This window comes from Saimiri boliviensis, chromosome 5 (genome assembly GCF_048565385.1).
Source record: "Saimiri boliviensis isolate mSaiBol1 chromosome 5, mSaiBol1.pri, whole genome shotgun sequence".
NCBI classification, from domain to species: domain Eukaryota; kingdom Metazoa; phylum Chordata; class Mammalia; order Primates; family Cebidae; genus Saimiri; species Saimiri boliviensis.
Window position 1 is genome coordinate 134,095,120 of NC_133453.1, and position 17,275 is coordinate 134,112,394.

Below are 17,275 nucleotides of genomic sequence, written 5' to 3' on the forward strand. Positions count from 1 at the left end.
TTTTTATGAGATACAGAAAGCGCTTCTGCACAGCAACATCGTATTTTTATTTATTTATTTTTTTGAGACAGAGTCTCACTCTGTTGCCCAGGCTGAAGTGCAATGGTGTGATCTTGTCTCACTGCAACCTCCACCTCCGAGGTTCAAGTGATTCTCCTACCTCAGCCTGCCAAGTAGCTGGGATTATAGGCATGCACCACCACGCCCTACTAATTTTCATTTTTTTTTTTGAGACGGAGTTTCACTCTTGTTACCCAGGCAATGGCGCGATCTCGGCTCACCGCAACCTCCACCTCCTGGGTTCAGGCAATTCTCCTGCCTCAGCCTCCTGAGTAGCTGGAATTACAGGCACGCGCCACCATGCCCAGCTAATTTTTTGTATTTTTAGTAGAGACGGGGTTTCACCATGTTGACCAGGATGGTCTCAATCTCTTGACCTCATGATCCACCCGCCTCGGCCTCCCAAAGTGCTGGGATTACAGGCTTGAGCCACCGCACCCGGCCTAATTTTCATATTTTTAATACAGATGGGGTTTCAACATGTTGGCCAGGCTGGTCTCGAACTCCTGACCTCATGATCTGCCTGTGTCGGCCTCCCAAAGTGCTGGGATTACAGGCATGAGCCACCACGCCTGGCCCAACATCATATTTTTAAAAGCACTCCTGTTAACCCGGCATGGTGGCTCACGCCTGTGATCCCAACACTTTGGGAGGTTGCAGCTGGAGGACTGCTTAAGGCCAGAAGTTCGACACCAGTCTGAGCAACATATTGAGACCCTCACCTCTACAAATAATAATGATAAAATTTTAAAATTAGCCAGGCTTGGTGGTCCCAGCTGTGGTCCCAGCTACTCGAGAGGTGGAGGCAGGAGATCTCTCGAGCCCTGGAGGTGGAGGCTGCAGCGAGCTGTGATGGCACCTCTGTGCTCTTTCGTCTTTTACAGCCTGTTCTCATTCCATCGGTGTGGCTGCCTCCTGCATGCTCACTTACGATGCCGTGTTGTTCCGACCAACTAACCGCCACTTATTTATCAGCAGCAGCATAAATAGTATGGCAGTTAACCTCTATTGAGCACTTATGGGATGCCAGGTACTGTGCTAAGTGCTTTGCAGGTACCATTTTATTTATTACTATGATTATTATCCCAGGACAGTGAGAAAGCTGAGGCTTCTCGAGGTCATTTTGCCCACCTAACATCACCGGCTTCTAAGGGAAGGAGGAGGGTTTGAACACAAGCACTTTAAGTCCAAAGTCTGACTTTCTAACCTGCAAACCACCTCTCTGCCTCTCCCCTGCCCATCCACTCCCACACATGGGTGAGGATGCCCACATACCAAGACATTCATGGCACCCTGATGGTCCTTGCAAAAGTCTGGAAACTGAAGTGTCATTAATAGGCGAGAAGGAGGCGGCAAGACGGAGTGCTGCCCAGAAGTGATTTCTAGGACCAATTTGAAAGGAAGAAAGCAAGGTGCAGGGCCGTGTGCTGATACTTCCATTTATGTGTTGAAAAGATCATAGGCACGTCTATGCTTGCGTGTGTGTAAAAATTTTAATGTGTAAGAAACTATTAACTACAGCTGCTTTGGGAACAGAATATAAGGATCTGAGGTAAGAGGGAGATTTACTTTTGATTGTATATTCACCTGCGTTCTTTGATTTTATTTACTTTTATTTATCTTTTACTGTATTAACTTTTTTTTTTTTTTTTTTTTTTGAGATGGAGTTTGCTCTTGTCACCCAGGCTGGAGTGCAGTGGTGCAATCTCAGCTCGCTGCAACCTCTGCCTCCCAGGTTCAAGCGATTCTCCTGCCTCAGCCTCCTGAGTAGCTGGGATTACAGGTGCCCGCCACCACATACAACTAACTTATTATTTGTAGAATAATAAAAATTCTATGTTGACCAGGCTGGTCTTGAACTCCTGGGCTCAAGTGACCCTCCCACCTTGCCTCACAAAGTTCTGGGACTACAGACATGAGCTACCGTTCTCAGCCTAAAAGAAACCATTTTAGAAACAGGGAGTTCTACTTAGATTGGCAGAGTTAAGGTCAAAAATATAAAGTACACATTGCTACTTTATCTTCAGCCCTTTCCTTTAAGAGGCAAATGAGCATAAAATATGGGTGCATGTTGCTTGGTTCTCAGACAGTGAAGGAATTTCTCCAGTGTTTAAATATATTCATATAACCAGTTATATAAATCTAAATATAAAAAACGTCTCCAATACATTTTTAAGATAGCATTCACCATTTCTGTGAAAGGTTGGACATTACCAGCCAGGCGCGGCAGCTCACACCTGCAATCTCAGCACTTTGGGAGCCTGCGATGGAGAATTGCTTGAAGCCAGGAGTTCAAGATTAGCCTCAGCAACATAGCGAGATCCCATCTCTACATCGACATCTACAAATAAAAAATTAATTAATTAAAAGCTTATCTCCACATAGATGTCCCACATGCAGAGCCCCAAATCAATGACCATTGTCTTTCTCCCCCAAAGTATTCCTCTCTCTGTTCAGCTAAGCATTTTCACTTCATCCACCTGCACTTTCCCCAGAACACCCCACCGACACCCCTCCACCCTGCTAAGCATGCCCATCTCTGCCACCATGAGGGGTGAATCTTGGGCTTCTCTGATTTTTCTGTAGTGAACATGCACGTATTTATTTTATTAAAACAACTCTTACTTTTTAAAAGATCCAACTTGGCCAGGCACAATGGCTCATGCCTATAATCCTGGCACTTTAGGAGGCTGAGGCAGGTGGATCACCTAAGGTCGGGAGTTCAAGACCAGCCTGACCAACATGGAGAAACCCCGTCTCTACTAAAAATACAAAATTAGCCAGGCATGGTGGCACATGCCTGTAATCTCAGCTACTTGAGAGGCTGAGGCAAGAGAATCATTTTAACCTGGGAGGCGGAGGTTACAGTGAGCTGAGATCATACCATTGCACCCCAGCCTGGGCAACAAGAGTGAAACTCCATCTCAAATAAATAAATAAATGAATAAAAGACCTAACTCAAACCATCTTTATAAAAGTTGGAATCATACAGTGTGTCTTTCTGTGACTGGCGTATTTCACTAAGCGCAATGTCCTCAAGAGTCTTCCCTGGTGGAGCCTGTGTCAGGACGTCCTCTTTTTCAGTCTGAATGTTCCAGGTGGGTAATACCACAGCTTGTTTGCAAACAGCCTTTCAGTTCCTCAGTTTGCCATCCTGTCTATCCATGCACACCTCACAGGTTAGAATGCTAGACCCATGGCTCCTCAGGAAAGGCTTTCTAAGCACCTGCTGTGTACCAGGCTGAGTCCTGAGGACACAGAGATGAGGCCGGCATGTCCTGTGAGTTTCTCGCAGGAGCACCGGGTTGTCAAGGTCTGCCCTGGGGACCCGGGAGCTGGGGGAGTGAGGGCAGATTCCTCTCATCATAGTTGTGTGGTCCTCAGCTATCGGAAACTGGAGAAGAACCTGGAGAAAGAGCAGGAGCACTGGACCCGGCTCCGGAGGTACTCCTTCTTGCTCCAGAGAGAGAACTTCAAGAAGGAAGCTGCCACCACCCTGGGCGCTGAAAAGGTGTCAGTCACTGGGCAGCCGCTCCCGGGACACTGAGGCCAGGAGAAATGAGACAGAGCCGCGGCTGCACGGGCCTGCACTCGGAGCCTGAGGCCTCCGCAGGGGCGGCAGGAACTCAGCCTCTTGTCAGAGCCCTCAGGTGGGTGGATGTGTCACCGAAATAAACAGTGATATTGTCTCAGACTCCCAAGTTGCTGTGGTGTGTAACCCATCGTTCCCACCCAGTCCAGATCCCAGCAGGGCCCAGATGACAGTTTCAACTTGAGTCCCAGGCCTGGTAACGGCCAGTCACCTCCTAGGCCCTGGAGAGTCACTTTCCTCAGATAAGCAGATGCCCCACGCCAGCAACTGTGAGGCCCCCTGTCCTCTCCAGCCGCTTCTCACACCTATATAGAACAGGTTTGAGGAGCTGAGGCTGGGTGGTGGCATAAGGGCCTGAGGCCACGCAGGTGTGAGAGGCAGAGTGGGAGGGAGAGGTGGCAGGCAGGCCAGACCCAGGCCACTGCTGCCCCCAGAACGCTAGAGGAGTCTGGGCAGAGAGACACCTTGCTCTTCTCTAGCAACTGCTCTCCCAGAAAAACCAGCCAGAGGGGTCCCCAGCAGCCCATGTGGAGCCTTTGAGGCTACGGTGGGTCACATGTCCCAGCCTGGTCCTAGGCCTGCCTGGCCTCTCAGATGTAAACTACCCGGGAGGCTGACTGCACGCAGGGCTTGCAGTGGCGGCTGATTCTGTGGCCTCGTCCACTTCCTCCCTGGGCCACACACCACATCCCTTGTTGGCCAGACACCTCCCGTACGGCACTGATACTGGCTGGCTGACTGTCCCCCTTGGATGAAGGGATCCCCGCCTCAGACACTCTGGCCCTGTCTACACCCCACCATGGGAATGAAATGCCGCAGCCAGCATAGCTCTTGGCATAATTCCCTCTACACAGCAGGCGCTCTGGCAGCTCTCTGGAGATGAGGGAGGAGAATTAGGAAGATGGTCTTGGCTTACACATCACCTAAAGGTGGTGAGGAATCAACATTTCTGTGGTTTGTGTATTTACATCTGAGCCTAAAGCAACCTTGTGGAACAGAAGTTATCCCCATTTTACAGAGAAGAGAATTGAGACTCAGGATAGACAGAACAGCCTGCGCCAAGTCCCCATGGCATTCCACAGCAGATGCTAGAAACCAAACTCAGTTTCTACCTTTAGCGAAATGGGGTGTGTTGGCTCCGATAACTTCGCCATCTAGGAGTCATGCCGATGGTGTGGCTGGATCCCAAGTCTCCCTCCACCTCTCAGTTCTACTCCTCCTTCAGGCAGGCCTTCTGCTTCGGTGACACCAGGAGCACCCAGCGGGCCACCCCTTCCAGTGGTTCTGGCAAGGCCCTGAGCCCCCTGCTCACTGGCCTGCCTGTGGTCTCTCTCTGGAACTGCTCACTGTCATGATGGTCAGGCCTGCGGCAGGTGCCGGTCCCTGGAGGGAGGGAGGGGTCCTGCCACTTCACACCAAGGACTGACAGGGGAAGAGCGCTCTGGGGAAAGGAAATGACAGGGTTATGAGGGAGGAAGGCAGGAGGGAGGCGGAGCAGGCAGACAGCAGAGGCACCCTTCCCAGCAGAGCCAGTGGGGAGCCCAGCCCACCCTCTGCCAAGACATGTGCTGCCCGCACCTGGCCACCTCCTTTCCCAGTATGTGGGGAGAGCAGGTGGGGAGAGGGGAGCAGAGGCATTCACAAGGCGCCTTCTGTGCCAGGTCCCACCAGCGGGAAGAGGGAGAGGGAACCAGGGCCTGTCAGCACTAGGCTGGCGCTCCCCAGCTGGGAGGCCAGGCTGCCAGGGCTCCAGCCACCTCCACCTGTGTAGCCTTAGGCTGAGCAGGCCATGCCCGTGCCTGTGGGCCCCAAAGAGGACCTTGCCCTCTGGGTGACAGATACACTGGAAACATCAAAAACATCAAAAAATAAGTAGTCTCAGGGGACTGTTGGGACGAGAGCAAGGCAAACCAGTGCCCAGAGCAGCATTTAAAGAGGCGCTCCCTCTCAGGCCTGCGCGCAGGCTGAGTCAGCACTTGGACAAAGTGGCCTCTGGCCTGGCCCTGGGACCAGCAGGGACTTTGCCATCAGACCAGGCTAGCTTCCCTCCCAGCCCCATGCCGCCCCACACTGTGGCATCCATGTGCCCCTCAGGTGGACTTGCTGATTACTGACCTGAGGGTGGCTGGATCTGAGCACAGCCCTTCCTAGCACACCACCCACCCTGCCTGGCTCTGAGACAGTCTACCATCCACTCAGGGACAACTGTGGACCACCACCCCTCTTCTTCATCTCCCACGTTCACACTGGAACCTTGGCCTGTCCTTAATGTGCTGCCCTCCTTTACATGTTGTCCCATCAGCATCCACAAAGAGGCCGCACATGCGCACAGCCTCATATGCACACAGCACCCACACATGCGCACAGCCACACATGTGCACAGCACCCACACACGCGCACAGCCTCACATGAGCACAGCCACACATGCGCACAGCCTCACATGAGCACAGCCACACATGCGCACAGCCTCACATGCGCACAGCCACACATGCACACAGCTTCCACACCTCCACACACCCATCCATGCGCACAGTGTACACACATCCACAACCACACAGCATCCACACCTCCACACGGCATCCACACCTCCACACACCCATCCATGCGCACAGTGTACACACATCCACATCCACAAAGCATCCACACCTCCACACAGCATCCACACATCCACACCCATCTATGCGCATAGTGTACAGACATCCACATCCACACAGCATCCACACCTCCACACAGCATCCACACCTCCACAGTATCCACACCTCGACACACCCATCCATGCGCACAGTGTACAGACATCCACATCCACACAGCATCCACACCTCCACAGTATCCACACCTCGACACACCCATCCATGCACACAGTGTACAGACATCCACATCCACATAGCATCCACACCTCCACACGGCATCCACACCTCCACACACCCATCCCTGTGCAGTGTACACACATCTACATCCACACAGCATCTACACCTCCACACAGTAACCACACCTCCACACAGTATCCACACCTCCACACAGCATCCACACCTCCACACAGCATCCACACTTCCACACGGCATCCACACATCCACACCCATCCATGCGCATAGTGTACAGACATCCACATCCACACAGCATCCACACGTCCACACGGCATCAACATATCCACAGCTCCACACATTCCACACAGCATCCACATCCAAACATCCACACATCCACACCTCCACACATCAACACAGCATCCAGACCTCCACACAGCATCCACACATTCACACCTCCACACATCCACACAGCATCCACACATCCACACCTCCACACAGCATCCACACCTCCACACAGCATCCACACCTTCACACATCCACACAGCATCCACACATCCACACAGCATCCACACTGCAGCCACACATCCCTGTCTCAGTGTGGAGTGACACTTGTGGTCCACAAGCAGAAGCTAGTTCCCTGCTAACCATGACACTGGTGGCCGGCATGTGTTAGGAACGTTATTTTACACATTTCACACACACAGCCCCCCGACTCCCGCCACAGTGTGCGTTAGGAGCATTATTTTACACACACAGCTGTGCCCCCCACCACATACACACGCCACACACACACACCCTACCTTGCTGCCAGGGCTCTTGCAAAGACAGGCGTCATCAGCCACGCGTCTGTAGCTGACCCCGTCCCCGGGGGCTGCATACTAGCTCCCTGTGCTTCAGCTTCTGTGTGTAAAAGAGGGAGAGTGCAAACCCACCCTAAGCCACAACACTTGAAATTAGATGGCACATTTCAGGCAATAAGCACACAGCCTGGCCGAGGGTCGCTGCTCGGGAAACGTGCGTTTCCCTGCGCTGGCTTCTCGCCAGGTGGCCCTGCGACAGCAGCTCCCCAGAACAGGAGGGCGGCTGGGGACCAGCGGGGACCAGAGAGCAGCTAGCTGGCCTCAGCGGGCGCCCCTGTGCTGTGCGGTCCCTCTCACTAACCCTCCACGGCACGCAGGGCCTGGCCCAGACCACTACATACTGGGGCACCCCACCTGGGCCTTGGGGGAGGTGAGGTACCCCCAGAACCCTCTGTTCTTGAGACAAGCTGGTGTTCAGCTGTAGCGAGGGCAGCACACCGGTGATTACACACACAGGTCTGGAAAACGCTGCAGCCCACCACCTGCAGCCTTTTCCTCAACTCTCCTGTTTTTAATGGCCGGTAGCTGGGCTTACCTCGCAGCTGGGCTGAGAACCGAGGCGGGAGAGGCTCCCCTACCACCCGGCACGAGGTGCCTACCTGGACGCTGGCTACTGTGGTCGGCTCTGTGAACGGGCACAGGGTTTACTCCAGGTGCGGAAGGGGCCGGCCGGGATGGGGGATGGGGACGCCGGCACTGTGAGAGGCGCCCCTTCCTATCTCCAATCCTGTCTGGGCAGCTATTAGCAGGATCTTGTTAATGAAAATTCACACCTGGGTGCTAATAAACAGTGGGACCCTCCCAGGCGTGGAGCCGGAGGAGAAGCCCTCTGCAGGGAAAGGGGCTGGCCAATGATCCCCACCTATCTGTGAAAAGACTTGCTAATAACTTTAATTCCCCATCCTAAAACGCAAGGCCTTTGCCATGCAAATAGACCTTCTAATTTGGGTCGGCTCCAGAAAACTTCCCGCTGCCCAGTTAGGGTACCGGGAGGGAAGTGAGAGATGGGCCAGAGAGCAGGAGAGGCGAAGGTGTGAGATCCCACCCCGCTGCAGGCCTGGCTTTTAGAGTCCACTCTCTGTGGCCAAGCCCCAGCCAAGGTGTGCCCTGCCTGGCCTGGATCCCTGAACTCCAGATCTGGGACCCGATCCCACTCTGCTTGACTGCCCCTCCTGGCCTGGGACAGAGTCCCAGAAGTGACCTCTGAAGCTCTGAAAAAGGAGCTCACCAGTATCAGCGGATGCACCGATAAACCAACAGAGATGTAGCCAACAATGGAAGAATACTGGGCAATAAAAAGAAATGAAGGTCTGCTGGGTGTGGTGGCAAGCGCCTGTAATCCCAGTAATTTGGGAGGCTGAGGAGGGCGGATCACCTGAGGTCAGGAGTTCAAGACCAGCCTGGCCAACATGGTGAAACACTGTCTCTACTAATAGAAAAATTAGCTGGGCGTGGTTGCCAGCGCCTGTAATCCCAGCTACTTGGGAGGCTGAGGCAGGAGAATCGCTTGTACCTGGGAGGCAGAGGTTGCAGTCAGCCGAGATCATGCCACTGCACTGCAGCCTGGGAGACTCAGTCTCAAAAAAAAGAAAGAAATTAAATTCTGACACAGGAGGCAGCATGATAAGCCTTCAAAACAGTGTGCTCAGCCACAGAAGCCAGACACAAAAGGCCGTATTTTGGGATTCCTTTTATGTGAAATGTCCAGAAAAAGTAAACCTATAGAGACAGACACTAGATGAATGAGTGTCAGGGGCTGGGAGGAGAATCGTGGGGAGTGATGCTAACAGGTACCCCATTTCTTTGGGAGGGGTTGAAAATGTTCTAAAATTAGGGACAATGATTGCACACCTCTGTGGATATACTAAAACCGTTCAGTCGTTAAGAGTGAATTTTATGGCATGAGAATTTATCTTAACGCTCTTATAAAGGCAGACACTAAGGCCTGTGTTCCAGACATTTGAAGGAGAGGAGGAGCAAACTGGGTATCCAGAGAGGCTACATCCCTTCTCCCCACACACCCTCCAAGCGTGAGGGTTCCCAACACCCTGGGCTGGATGAAGACAGGCTTCCTGGACTCAAGACTCCCCTCTCCTTTTTATTTTTTTGAGACAGTTTTGCTCTTGTCGCCCAGGCTGGAGTGCAACAGCGCGACCTCAACTCACTGCAACCTCCGCCTCCTGACTTCAAGCGATTTTCCTGCCCCAGCCTCGAAAGTAGCTGGGATTACAGGCACTTGGTACCATGCCTGGCACCCCTCTCCCTGACATGAATCCAGCAAACGAAAGGAGTGCAACTGCCTGTGCGGATTCCGATGCAACCTATGAGTTCCTCATCTCTCCCCAGCTAGGCCTCTACGAGGTCGTGGTTATATAAACTCAGGACGGCCACACCTTTATGCATGTCCCTAAGCCACAAGGGGGAAACCCCACAGAAAAGGGAGATAGGAAAATGCGGGGGAGGCGGAGGGGGTCGTTCAAGGCCAGGCTGCTCCAGTACATGGAGAATAAGGCCCCAGGATCCAAGAAAGTGACCCCTTGGAGCTGTTGTCCCTCAGGCCCCAATATGAATGGAGCTGGCAAAATCATACCAGGGCTGAGAGCTGGGACTCTGAAGCCTATATGGGCTTGAGTGCTGACCCTCATCCTTCCGTAAAACTGTCCAGTATGACATGTATTAGGTATATGATGTACATACAATAAATAATAAAAGAGTTGTATTTCTACAGAATTATTTCGGTTTTAACTAGTTCCCCACCAAGTTCAAAGGAAAGATGAGCAGATTCTACTTACCACCGCCTTCTCCTAGGTCGCCCCTCCCCACCCCTTCCAGGCTGACCCATCTGGACTAGGAGATGCTGAGCCAGGGCTGGGGGCAAGGCCAAAGGAGTCTGGGCCTCCGGGGATGGAGGGGGGGCGTTAAAGATTGCAAGAACCCCTCCTAACTCTCCCATGCTCTTCTTTGGAGAGAGGGAGCTGTGTCCACGGGGAGGAAGAAGAAATGGCCAACTGACACCAGCACATTTATTCACAAATAAATAAATTCACATCAGGCAGAGCTTCCTGCTTGTCTCAAAGCGTCTAACCCTATGGGTCCCTCCATGGAGGGGGGCGCTGGGAAGAGCCAGCGCGGTGGGGACGGCTCTCACCCGCAGCAATGCCCCTGCTGGGATCGCCGTGCCCTCTTCCAGAAAAGGCAGTTGGCAGAGGAACCACCTCGAAGGTGCTGAGGCCACAACAGCCTCGGTGCTCACAGAGAGGGCATCAGTTGTCCGCTGTCATTGGGCTCCTCAGGCCAGCAGCCACTCCAAGGCGAGAGGGGCATCCAGGTCTCCAGCAGGGCCAGCACGTCGGCGGGAAGGAGCTGCAGGGAGAAAGAGGACAGCGCAAGCCTCAGCACTGGTGGCCTCGTGAGCGTGTCCGCGCTCGTGGCCTCTCCTGCTCTCCCTCTTGGCGCCCTGGGCATACTGTAGAGGCCAAGCTGCGGGCAGGGAGCGCTACAGTGCCCGGTCCTGGCTGTGGTGGGCGGTGGGGCTGTGCGCGGGGGCAAGGGGAAGGCACTAACCGCTGACGGCGGGCTCGGCTCCATCGCCTGCCCTTCCAGGCACGTCGCATCGGCGAAGAGCGCAGGCGGGTCGAGCAGCTCGGGCGTGTATCGGGCTCCGGGGCAGGCGGGCGGGGACCCCCAGGACGCCCCGGCGCAGACGGCAGAGCCCAGGCCCAGCCCGCGCCCCTGTCCCGGCCCCGGCCCCGGCCCGGGCTCCCACCCCTCCGTCTCCGTCTGCGCCTGCGTGGGGCCGCCGTCGAGGCACAGCGGGCAACCCCGAGGGGACCCCGCGTCCCCGCGCTGCCGGCATCGGCGCTGCAGACTCTCCTCGCTGAGGCCCAGCACGGCCGACAGGTGGCCGATGTAGCGGATAGCCAGGCGCAGCGTCTCGATCTTGGTCAGGCTCTGGCCAGCTGGCGCCACGGACGGCGGCAGGAAGCGGCGCAGCTCGTGCAGGGCACGGGCCAGCGTGCGCATGCGCAGTTTCTCCCGCTCGCTGGCGCTCTGCCGCTGTCCGCTACCCTGGCGGCTGCTGCGCGCGCTGCGTCTCCCCACTGTCCCGGCGCGGGAGTCTGGGCGGGCGCAGGGTGGCGCGAGGCTCGGCACGGGGCTGCCCCACGAGTCTGGGGACGAGGGAGCGGAGCAGTCCCTTTCGGAGGACGGCGGCGGCCGAGCCGGGCCCCAGGCCGCGGAGAACATCCAAGACTCACACAGCGGCTGGGCCATAGCGGCAGCGGCGCGTCTGCCGGCTGGGGACTGGCGACCGCTTTATGCCGCGCCAGAGGTGTGAAGTGGCCCCTTCCAGGCCGCATCAGCACATCAAAGCGGACTCGGGGCCGGGAGGGGGCGGAGCCCCACCCTTTGAATCCACGGGGGGCCAAGGTGCCAGCCCGTTGGTGCGCCCGTTTCACCCACCTGGGCCCTCGCTTGGGCCGAATCAGCTTCTTGGGCTTCCCGCCTGCACCCAGTGCTGGGTGAAGCCCGGGGCGCTGGGGCAGCCCTGCAGGTTAAAGGAAGCTGGGTCAGAAAAACGAAGTCTACTTCCTACCTTTGGAGCCCGTCTTCGCTTGCTGGGGACCTTAAGCAAATTCTTAGTTCTTTTGCACCTTAGCGTCCAATTTGCATAATGGGAGCCTCGGGGTATGCGCCAGCTGGACAGTGGAAGTGCTCCTAGTAAGGATCAGGAGCAGGGGCCTCATTCCCTCTAAAGGCGGGGAAAACAGTAAACCACTTCTTTGAGGCAGGCTGGCCCTGGGTAGACCCTTCCCTGGTGAGGACACTGGGACAGGTGTGTGGACCGTGCAGGGAAGCAGCACCCGGGAAACCCAGCAAGCTGCGGAATCTGGTCAGGCTGCTGGACCTTCTGAGCAGAGGGAGGGGCGAGCCTGCGCCTCCAACCCCAGGACACCTTAGCCCGGCAGGGTTTAGGGCTCAGCCTCTTGCCACAGCTGTCACCACTAGACTTTACCAGATGTTCTGCTATTTTGAGACAGGTATAACAGGTTTTCCCAGTGAAATATGAGTGGAAATGATGCAGCCAAGGCGTCTGACAAAATCCAACACCCTTCGTAATAAAAATTCTCAGCAAACTACTAGAGAGGAATTTCATCAGCCTGATGAAAGGCACCTACAAAGAACCTACAGGTAGCCTCATACTGAGTAGTGAAAGACTGAAAGCTTTCCCCCGCCCTGCCCTCGCCCCATATCAGGAAAAAGGCGAGGGTGTGCAATTAGAAAACAAAAGACATACAGGTCAGAAAGGAAGAAATAAAACTTTCGCGGGTTATGGCAGCTCTGGGCCCTGCTGCGCGCGTGAGCCTGACCAGCTTAAAGCCGAATCCTAGCTCCAGGAAACCCACGAGGCGACCAAACGGTCGGAGAAGAGGTGGCAAATGGGGCAGAGGCCATAAAGGAGAAAGGTAGAGAGGAAACGCTCCACTGGGCTTTGAGATAGCCCAGACTATTTTACATCAGAATCCCAAAGTACAGATTTAATGAAGGACCTAGCTTCAGAGCCTTTAAGTCTCAATAGACTGCAATATCTTACTGATTTGGGTCATGTTGATCCTACTTAACCTGTTGACTTAACCCAGCTTGTCAATGGAAAAGGTGTGGCCATTCAGCCACTTAAAGAGGATTATGGTGTTCAGGTGGTCAAGAAGGTTGCTGACACCTTTCAGGTGAAAGTTAATATTGAGCGAGGCTTGGTAGCTCAGGCTTGTAATCCCAGAATTTTGGGAGGCCGAGACAGGCAGATCATGAGGTCAGAAGATCAAGACCGTTCTGGCCAATATGGTGAAACCCCATTTCTACTAAAAATACAAAAATTAGGCTGGGCACTGTGGCTCACGCCTGTAATCCTAGCACTTTGGGAGGCTGAGGTGGGTGGATCACCTGAGGTCAGGAGTTCAAGACTAGCCTGGCCATTGTGATGAAACCCCATCTTTTACACACACACACACACACACACACACACACACACACACACACACAAATGAGCTGGGCATGGTGTAGTCCCAGCCACTCAGGAGGCTAAGGCAAGAGAATCGCTTGAACCCAGAAGGCAGAGGTTGCAGTGAGCCGAGATCTCACCACTGCACTCCAGCCTGGTGACAGAGTGAGACTGTGTCTCAAAAAAAAAAAAAAAAAGTTAATATTGAAGTACAGTTGGCTTCAGAACTAGCTATTGCTGCAATTGAGAAAAAATGGTGGCGGTGTCACTACAGCCTTCTATGATCCAAGAAGTCTAGAAATTCTATCCAAACTTGTTCCATTCTTTTTGGGGACAACCTATTCCAAAAAGAATGCTTCCATCTGAAGCACTGATACCGTATTCCACAAATGCAAAGAATTGTGGGAACCTGGCAGACTCTGCCAAATTCCCTAAAGCATAACTCAAACTTGCCAGGAAGGAGAGTTCTAATTTGCCGGATATCACTAAAGAACCCTTCATATGTTCTGTACTCAGAAGGATCCAAGGCAAATTTTCTTTGGGTGCTGAATATGGTAGATAAGAAAATCCTAAAATTTACAGAGGAAAATCTCAAGTACTAGAGCTCATCCAAGAAAGAGTTGTTGAAGAATACTAGAAAAGGGCCAGGTGCAGTGGCTGACACCTGTAATCCCAGCAGTTTGGGAGGCAGAGGTGGGCAGATCACCTGAGGTCAGGAGTTTGAGACCAGCCTGGCCAACATGGTGAAACCTCATTGCTACTAAAAATTACAAAAATTAGCTGGGCATGGTGGCAGGCCCCTGCAATCCCAGCTACTCCAGAGGCTGAGGCAAGAGAATCACTTGAACCCAGGAGGCGGAAGTGACAGTGAGCAGAGATTGCACCACTGCACTCCAGCCAGGGGGAGATTTCACCAGGCCCCTCAGGGGTTTGAATTTCCACCCCAGTCTTAATAGGTACTTCATGCATGGCTATCTGCTTTCCAGCTAGACTGTGAAGTACCTGGTGTCTGGCATTGTATCTTTACCTGTTTTCAAGCAGAATGGTTTCTTTCAGCGCCAGACGTCTGATTTTATTTACTTACTTATTTTGAGACAGGGTCTGGCTCTGTCACCCAGGCTGGAATGCTGTGACACAATCTTGGCTCACTGCAACCTCTGCCTCCCGGGCTCAAGTGATCCTGCCACCACCTCAACTGTGTTGTACACCAGGGGTGTCCAGTCTTTTGGCTCCCCTGGGCTACACTGAAAGAAAAATACTTTTCTTGGGTCACACACAAAATATACTAATGAGGCTGCGCACAGTGGCTCATGCCTGTAATCCCAGCACTTTGGGAAGCCTAGGCAGGTGGATCACTTGAGGTCAGGAGTTTGAAACCAGCCTGGCCCACATGATGAAACGCTGTCTCTACTAAAAATACAAAAAATTAGCCAGGCATGGTGGTACACACCAGTAGTCCGAGCAACTCAGGGGGCTGAAGCAGGAGAATTGCTTGAACCAGGGAGGTGGAGGTTGCAGTAAGCTGAGATCACACCATTGCACTCCAGCCTGGGTGACAAAACAAGACTGCCTAAAAAAAAAAAAAAAAAAAAAAAAAATTAACAATAGCTGATGTGCTAACAAAATTGCAAACAAATCTCATATAATGTTTTAAGAAAGCTTATAGATTTGTGTTGGGCCGAATTCAAAGCCGCCATGGGCCTTGGGTTGGATGAGCTTGGTGTACACCAAACCACTCATCTCCTCCCCCCTTCACCTCCTTCCTCCCCACCTCTCCACTCACCCCTCACCCATCCTCTCTGCTTAACTTTCTGTGGCATGGTGCTTTTTTCCTGTGAGACTAAGGGTGAGCTGGTGGTAGAATGATGGCCAAGTGGCATGAGCTGGTTGTAGCAGTGATGGCCCTGTGGCATGGTGCCTTTTCCCTGCGTGTCTCTCCCACCCCACCTTCCTGGGGTCTCTTCTGTCTCCTGCTGCCCTTGGCCTCCTCTGCAGTCTGTCCCAGCAGCCCTGGAATGCCTATGCCCAGGGTCACATCCAGAAGAAGCTGTGCCAGCCAACCCCTTAGGATGAGGAGAAGGGAAGAGGCTCCCTCCCTGTGCAGCTGTCAGCAGGCCCTACTCCTTTTGGACTGCAGTAGATGGATGCCTTCCTGGGCTCCAGAGCTAACTCAGGGACCTGGCATGGGGGTCCAGTGACTGAGCCTCTTTGATGCCACTAGGCCCAAGGGTTGGGAATTGGGAAAGTGTTCTGTGTGCTGAGGTGGGAGAGGGTGTAGAGAAAAGGCCAGAAAGCAGCTAGGCAAGGTGGCTCATGCCTGTAATCCCAACATTTTGGGAGGCCGAGGCAGATGGATCACCTGAGGTTAGGAGTTCAAGACCAGCCTGGCCAACATGGTGAAACTCCATCTCTACTAAAAATACAAAAAATTAGCTTGGCACGGTGGTGGGTGCCTCTAATCCCAGCTGCTTGGGAGGCTGAGGCAGGAGAATCGCTTGAACTCAGGAGGTGGAGGTTGCAGTGAGCCAAGATCATGGCATTGCACTCCAGCCTGGGCGACAAGAGCGAGACTCCCTCTAAGAAAGAAAAGAAAGAAAAGAAAAGAAAAAAGGAAAGGAAAGGAAAGAAAGAGAAAATGTCAGAAAGCAGGAAGGCTGTACCTCAGGAGGATCCCAGTGCCCTGTGGTCCAGGGACTGCTGAGCATCTCAATGCCAAGGAAGGCCTGCTTTTTGCATGATAATTACTTCATTTGTAGCTAATACTTGAGTAAACTTAGAATGACCACAAACTCTTATTTCTCGTCCTATCTTTATTTGCAAGTAGAACATTTGCTTTACACATAGTTACACAGTTAACATGTGCAGGGGGTAGAGCAAATCTCTGTACCATCCTGCTCTGGGCTTCCAATTGCCTGTGACAGAAGCAAGCCCCATTACTGGGCTGACAAAAATGCTTTGAAACAAATTTGGTTTTGGGGGGTTTTTTTTCCTTTCCTTTTTAAGACAGGTTGTTGCTCTGTCACCCAGGCTGGAGTGCAGCAGTGTGATCTTGGCTCACTGCAGCCTTGACCCCCTGGGATCAGGTGAACCTCCCAGTAGCTGGGACCACAGGTGGTGTGCATCACACCTGGCTAACTAAAAAATATATTTTTATAGAGTCTGGGTCTCACTTTCTGCTCAGGCTAGTTTCAAACTCCTAGCTTCAAGTGATCCTCCTATCTCAGCCACTTAAAGTGCTGGGATTATAGGTATGAGCCACCATGCCCAGCCTATATTTTATTAGGTACAAAATCAACTCGACATATTTGGACAAGAGACCATATGTGTGGGAGGCACACTTTACGTTGAAACCACAGCCCCTAGAAGTTCTCAGATCTGAAACCTAATAGCTAATGTTGAACATGTGGGAACCACAGAGATTTGGAGCAGAAAAGGGACAGCAGGAGTGGCCACGACAGGAAGATCCCTGGTGCCACCACTGAGGAAGGGTTAGAAAGACACAGGGGCTAGTGTGTAGAAAAATAACCCACAAAGATGGCAAGAGAAGGTAGGAAGACGGGAGGGTTCTACCCCCAGCCTCATGCCTGGGGACTTCAGCCCCCAGACATTGGAGGAAGCACGTGGAATCCCACCCTCTCCTGTTGCTACTGATGGGAAATCACCCTGGGGCCCAGCTGGTGCAAGGGCAATGGTCAGTGGGCCTGATGGAGCCAAGCTGGGGGATGGGAGGCACCCCAACTTCAAGCCCAGGCCCTGCCACTCCCTCACCAGCCAGCCTCTCTTCCTTGTCCCTGTCTCCCCTTTGATCTCTTGACTGTGGCCAGCCTGTCCGGTGGGTTCGTGTGGGGGCTGCCTGAGTTAATGAGTTCTCCGGGCAGCAGGCCCCACACGCTCTCCTGCTGGGGTGAGGCCTTCACACCTCTGTGGCCTGTGTTTTGACAAGTGCCGGAGCTGGTGGCCT

General features: G+C 53.4%; 2 protein-coding genes across 3 annotated transcripts in view; one reads left to right on the forward strand and one right to left on the reverse strand.

Moving 5' to 3' along the window:
• The window catches only part of WDR93 (WD repeat domain 93), a 52,573-nt gene extending 48,821 nt beyond the window's left edge, over positions 1–3,752 (forward strand). The window contains exon 17 of the mRNA XM_003921755.3: positions 3,445–3,752. Coding sequence (XP_003921804.1) covers positions 3,445–3,607 — 163 coding nt within the window. The 3' untranslated portion in view covers positions 3,608–3,752. The remainder of the gene's footprint in view (positions 1–3,444) is intronic.
• MESP1 (mesoderm posterior bHLH transcription factor 1) lies at positions 1,780–11,769 on the reverse strand. 2 transcript variants are annotated; one of them, XR_746328.3, is made up of 5 exons: positions 10,881–11,769; positions 10,465–10,679; positions 7,257–7,356; positions 4,765–5,093; positions 1,780–2,401 (listed from the first exon to the last, which is right to left on the reverse strand). XR_746328.3 is itself a non-coding variant. In XM_003921619.4 (2 exons), the coding sequence occupies exons 1-2, from the start codon at positions 11,586–11,588 to the stop codon at positions 10,566–10,568; spliced, it is 822 nt and encodes a 273-aa protein (XP_003921668.2). In that variant the 5' UTR covers positions 11,589–11,769; the 3' UTR covers positions 10,326–10,565. The 2 variants fall into 2 exon arrangements, 1 of the variants encoding a protein (XP_003921668.2); XM_003921619.4 differs by lacking the exons at positions 1,780–2,401; positions 4,765–5,093; positions 7,257–7,356 and having other exon boundaries at positions 10,326–10,679.
• Between the last annotated feature and the right edge of the window lie 5,506 nt (positions 11,770–17,275).

Bases quoted from the DNA above. Each gene is read 5' to 3' on its own strand.
- MESP1 (XM_003921619.4), bottom strand. From the start codon at position 11,588: ATGGCCCAGCCGCTGTGTGAGTCTTGGATGTTCTCCGCGGCCTGGGGC. The intron at 10,680-10,880 runs GTTAGTGCCTTC...TTCTCCCTGCAG, and splicing joins AGCCGAGCCCGCCGTCAGCG to CTCCTTCCCGCCGACGTGCT.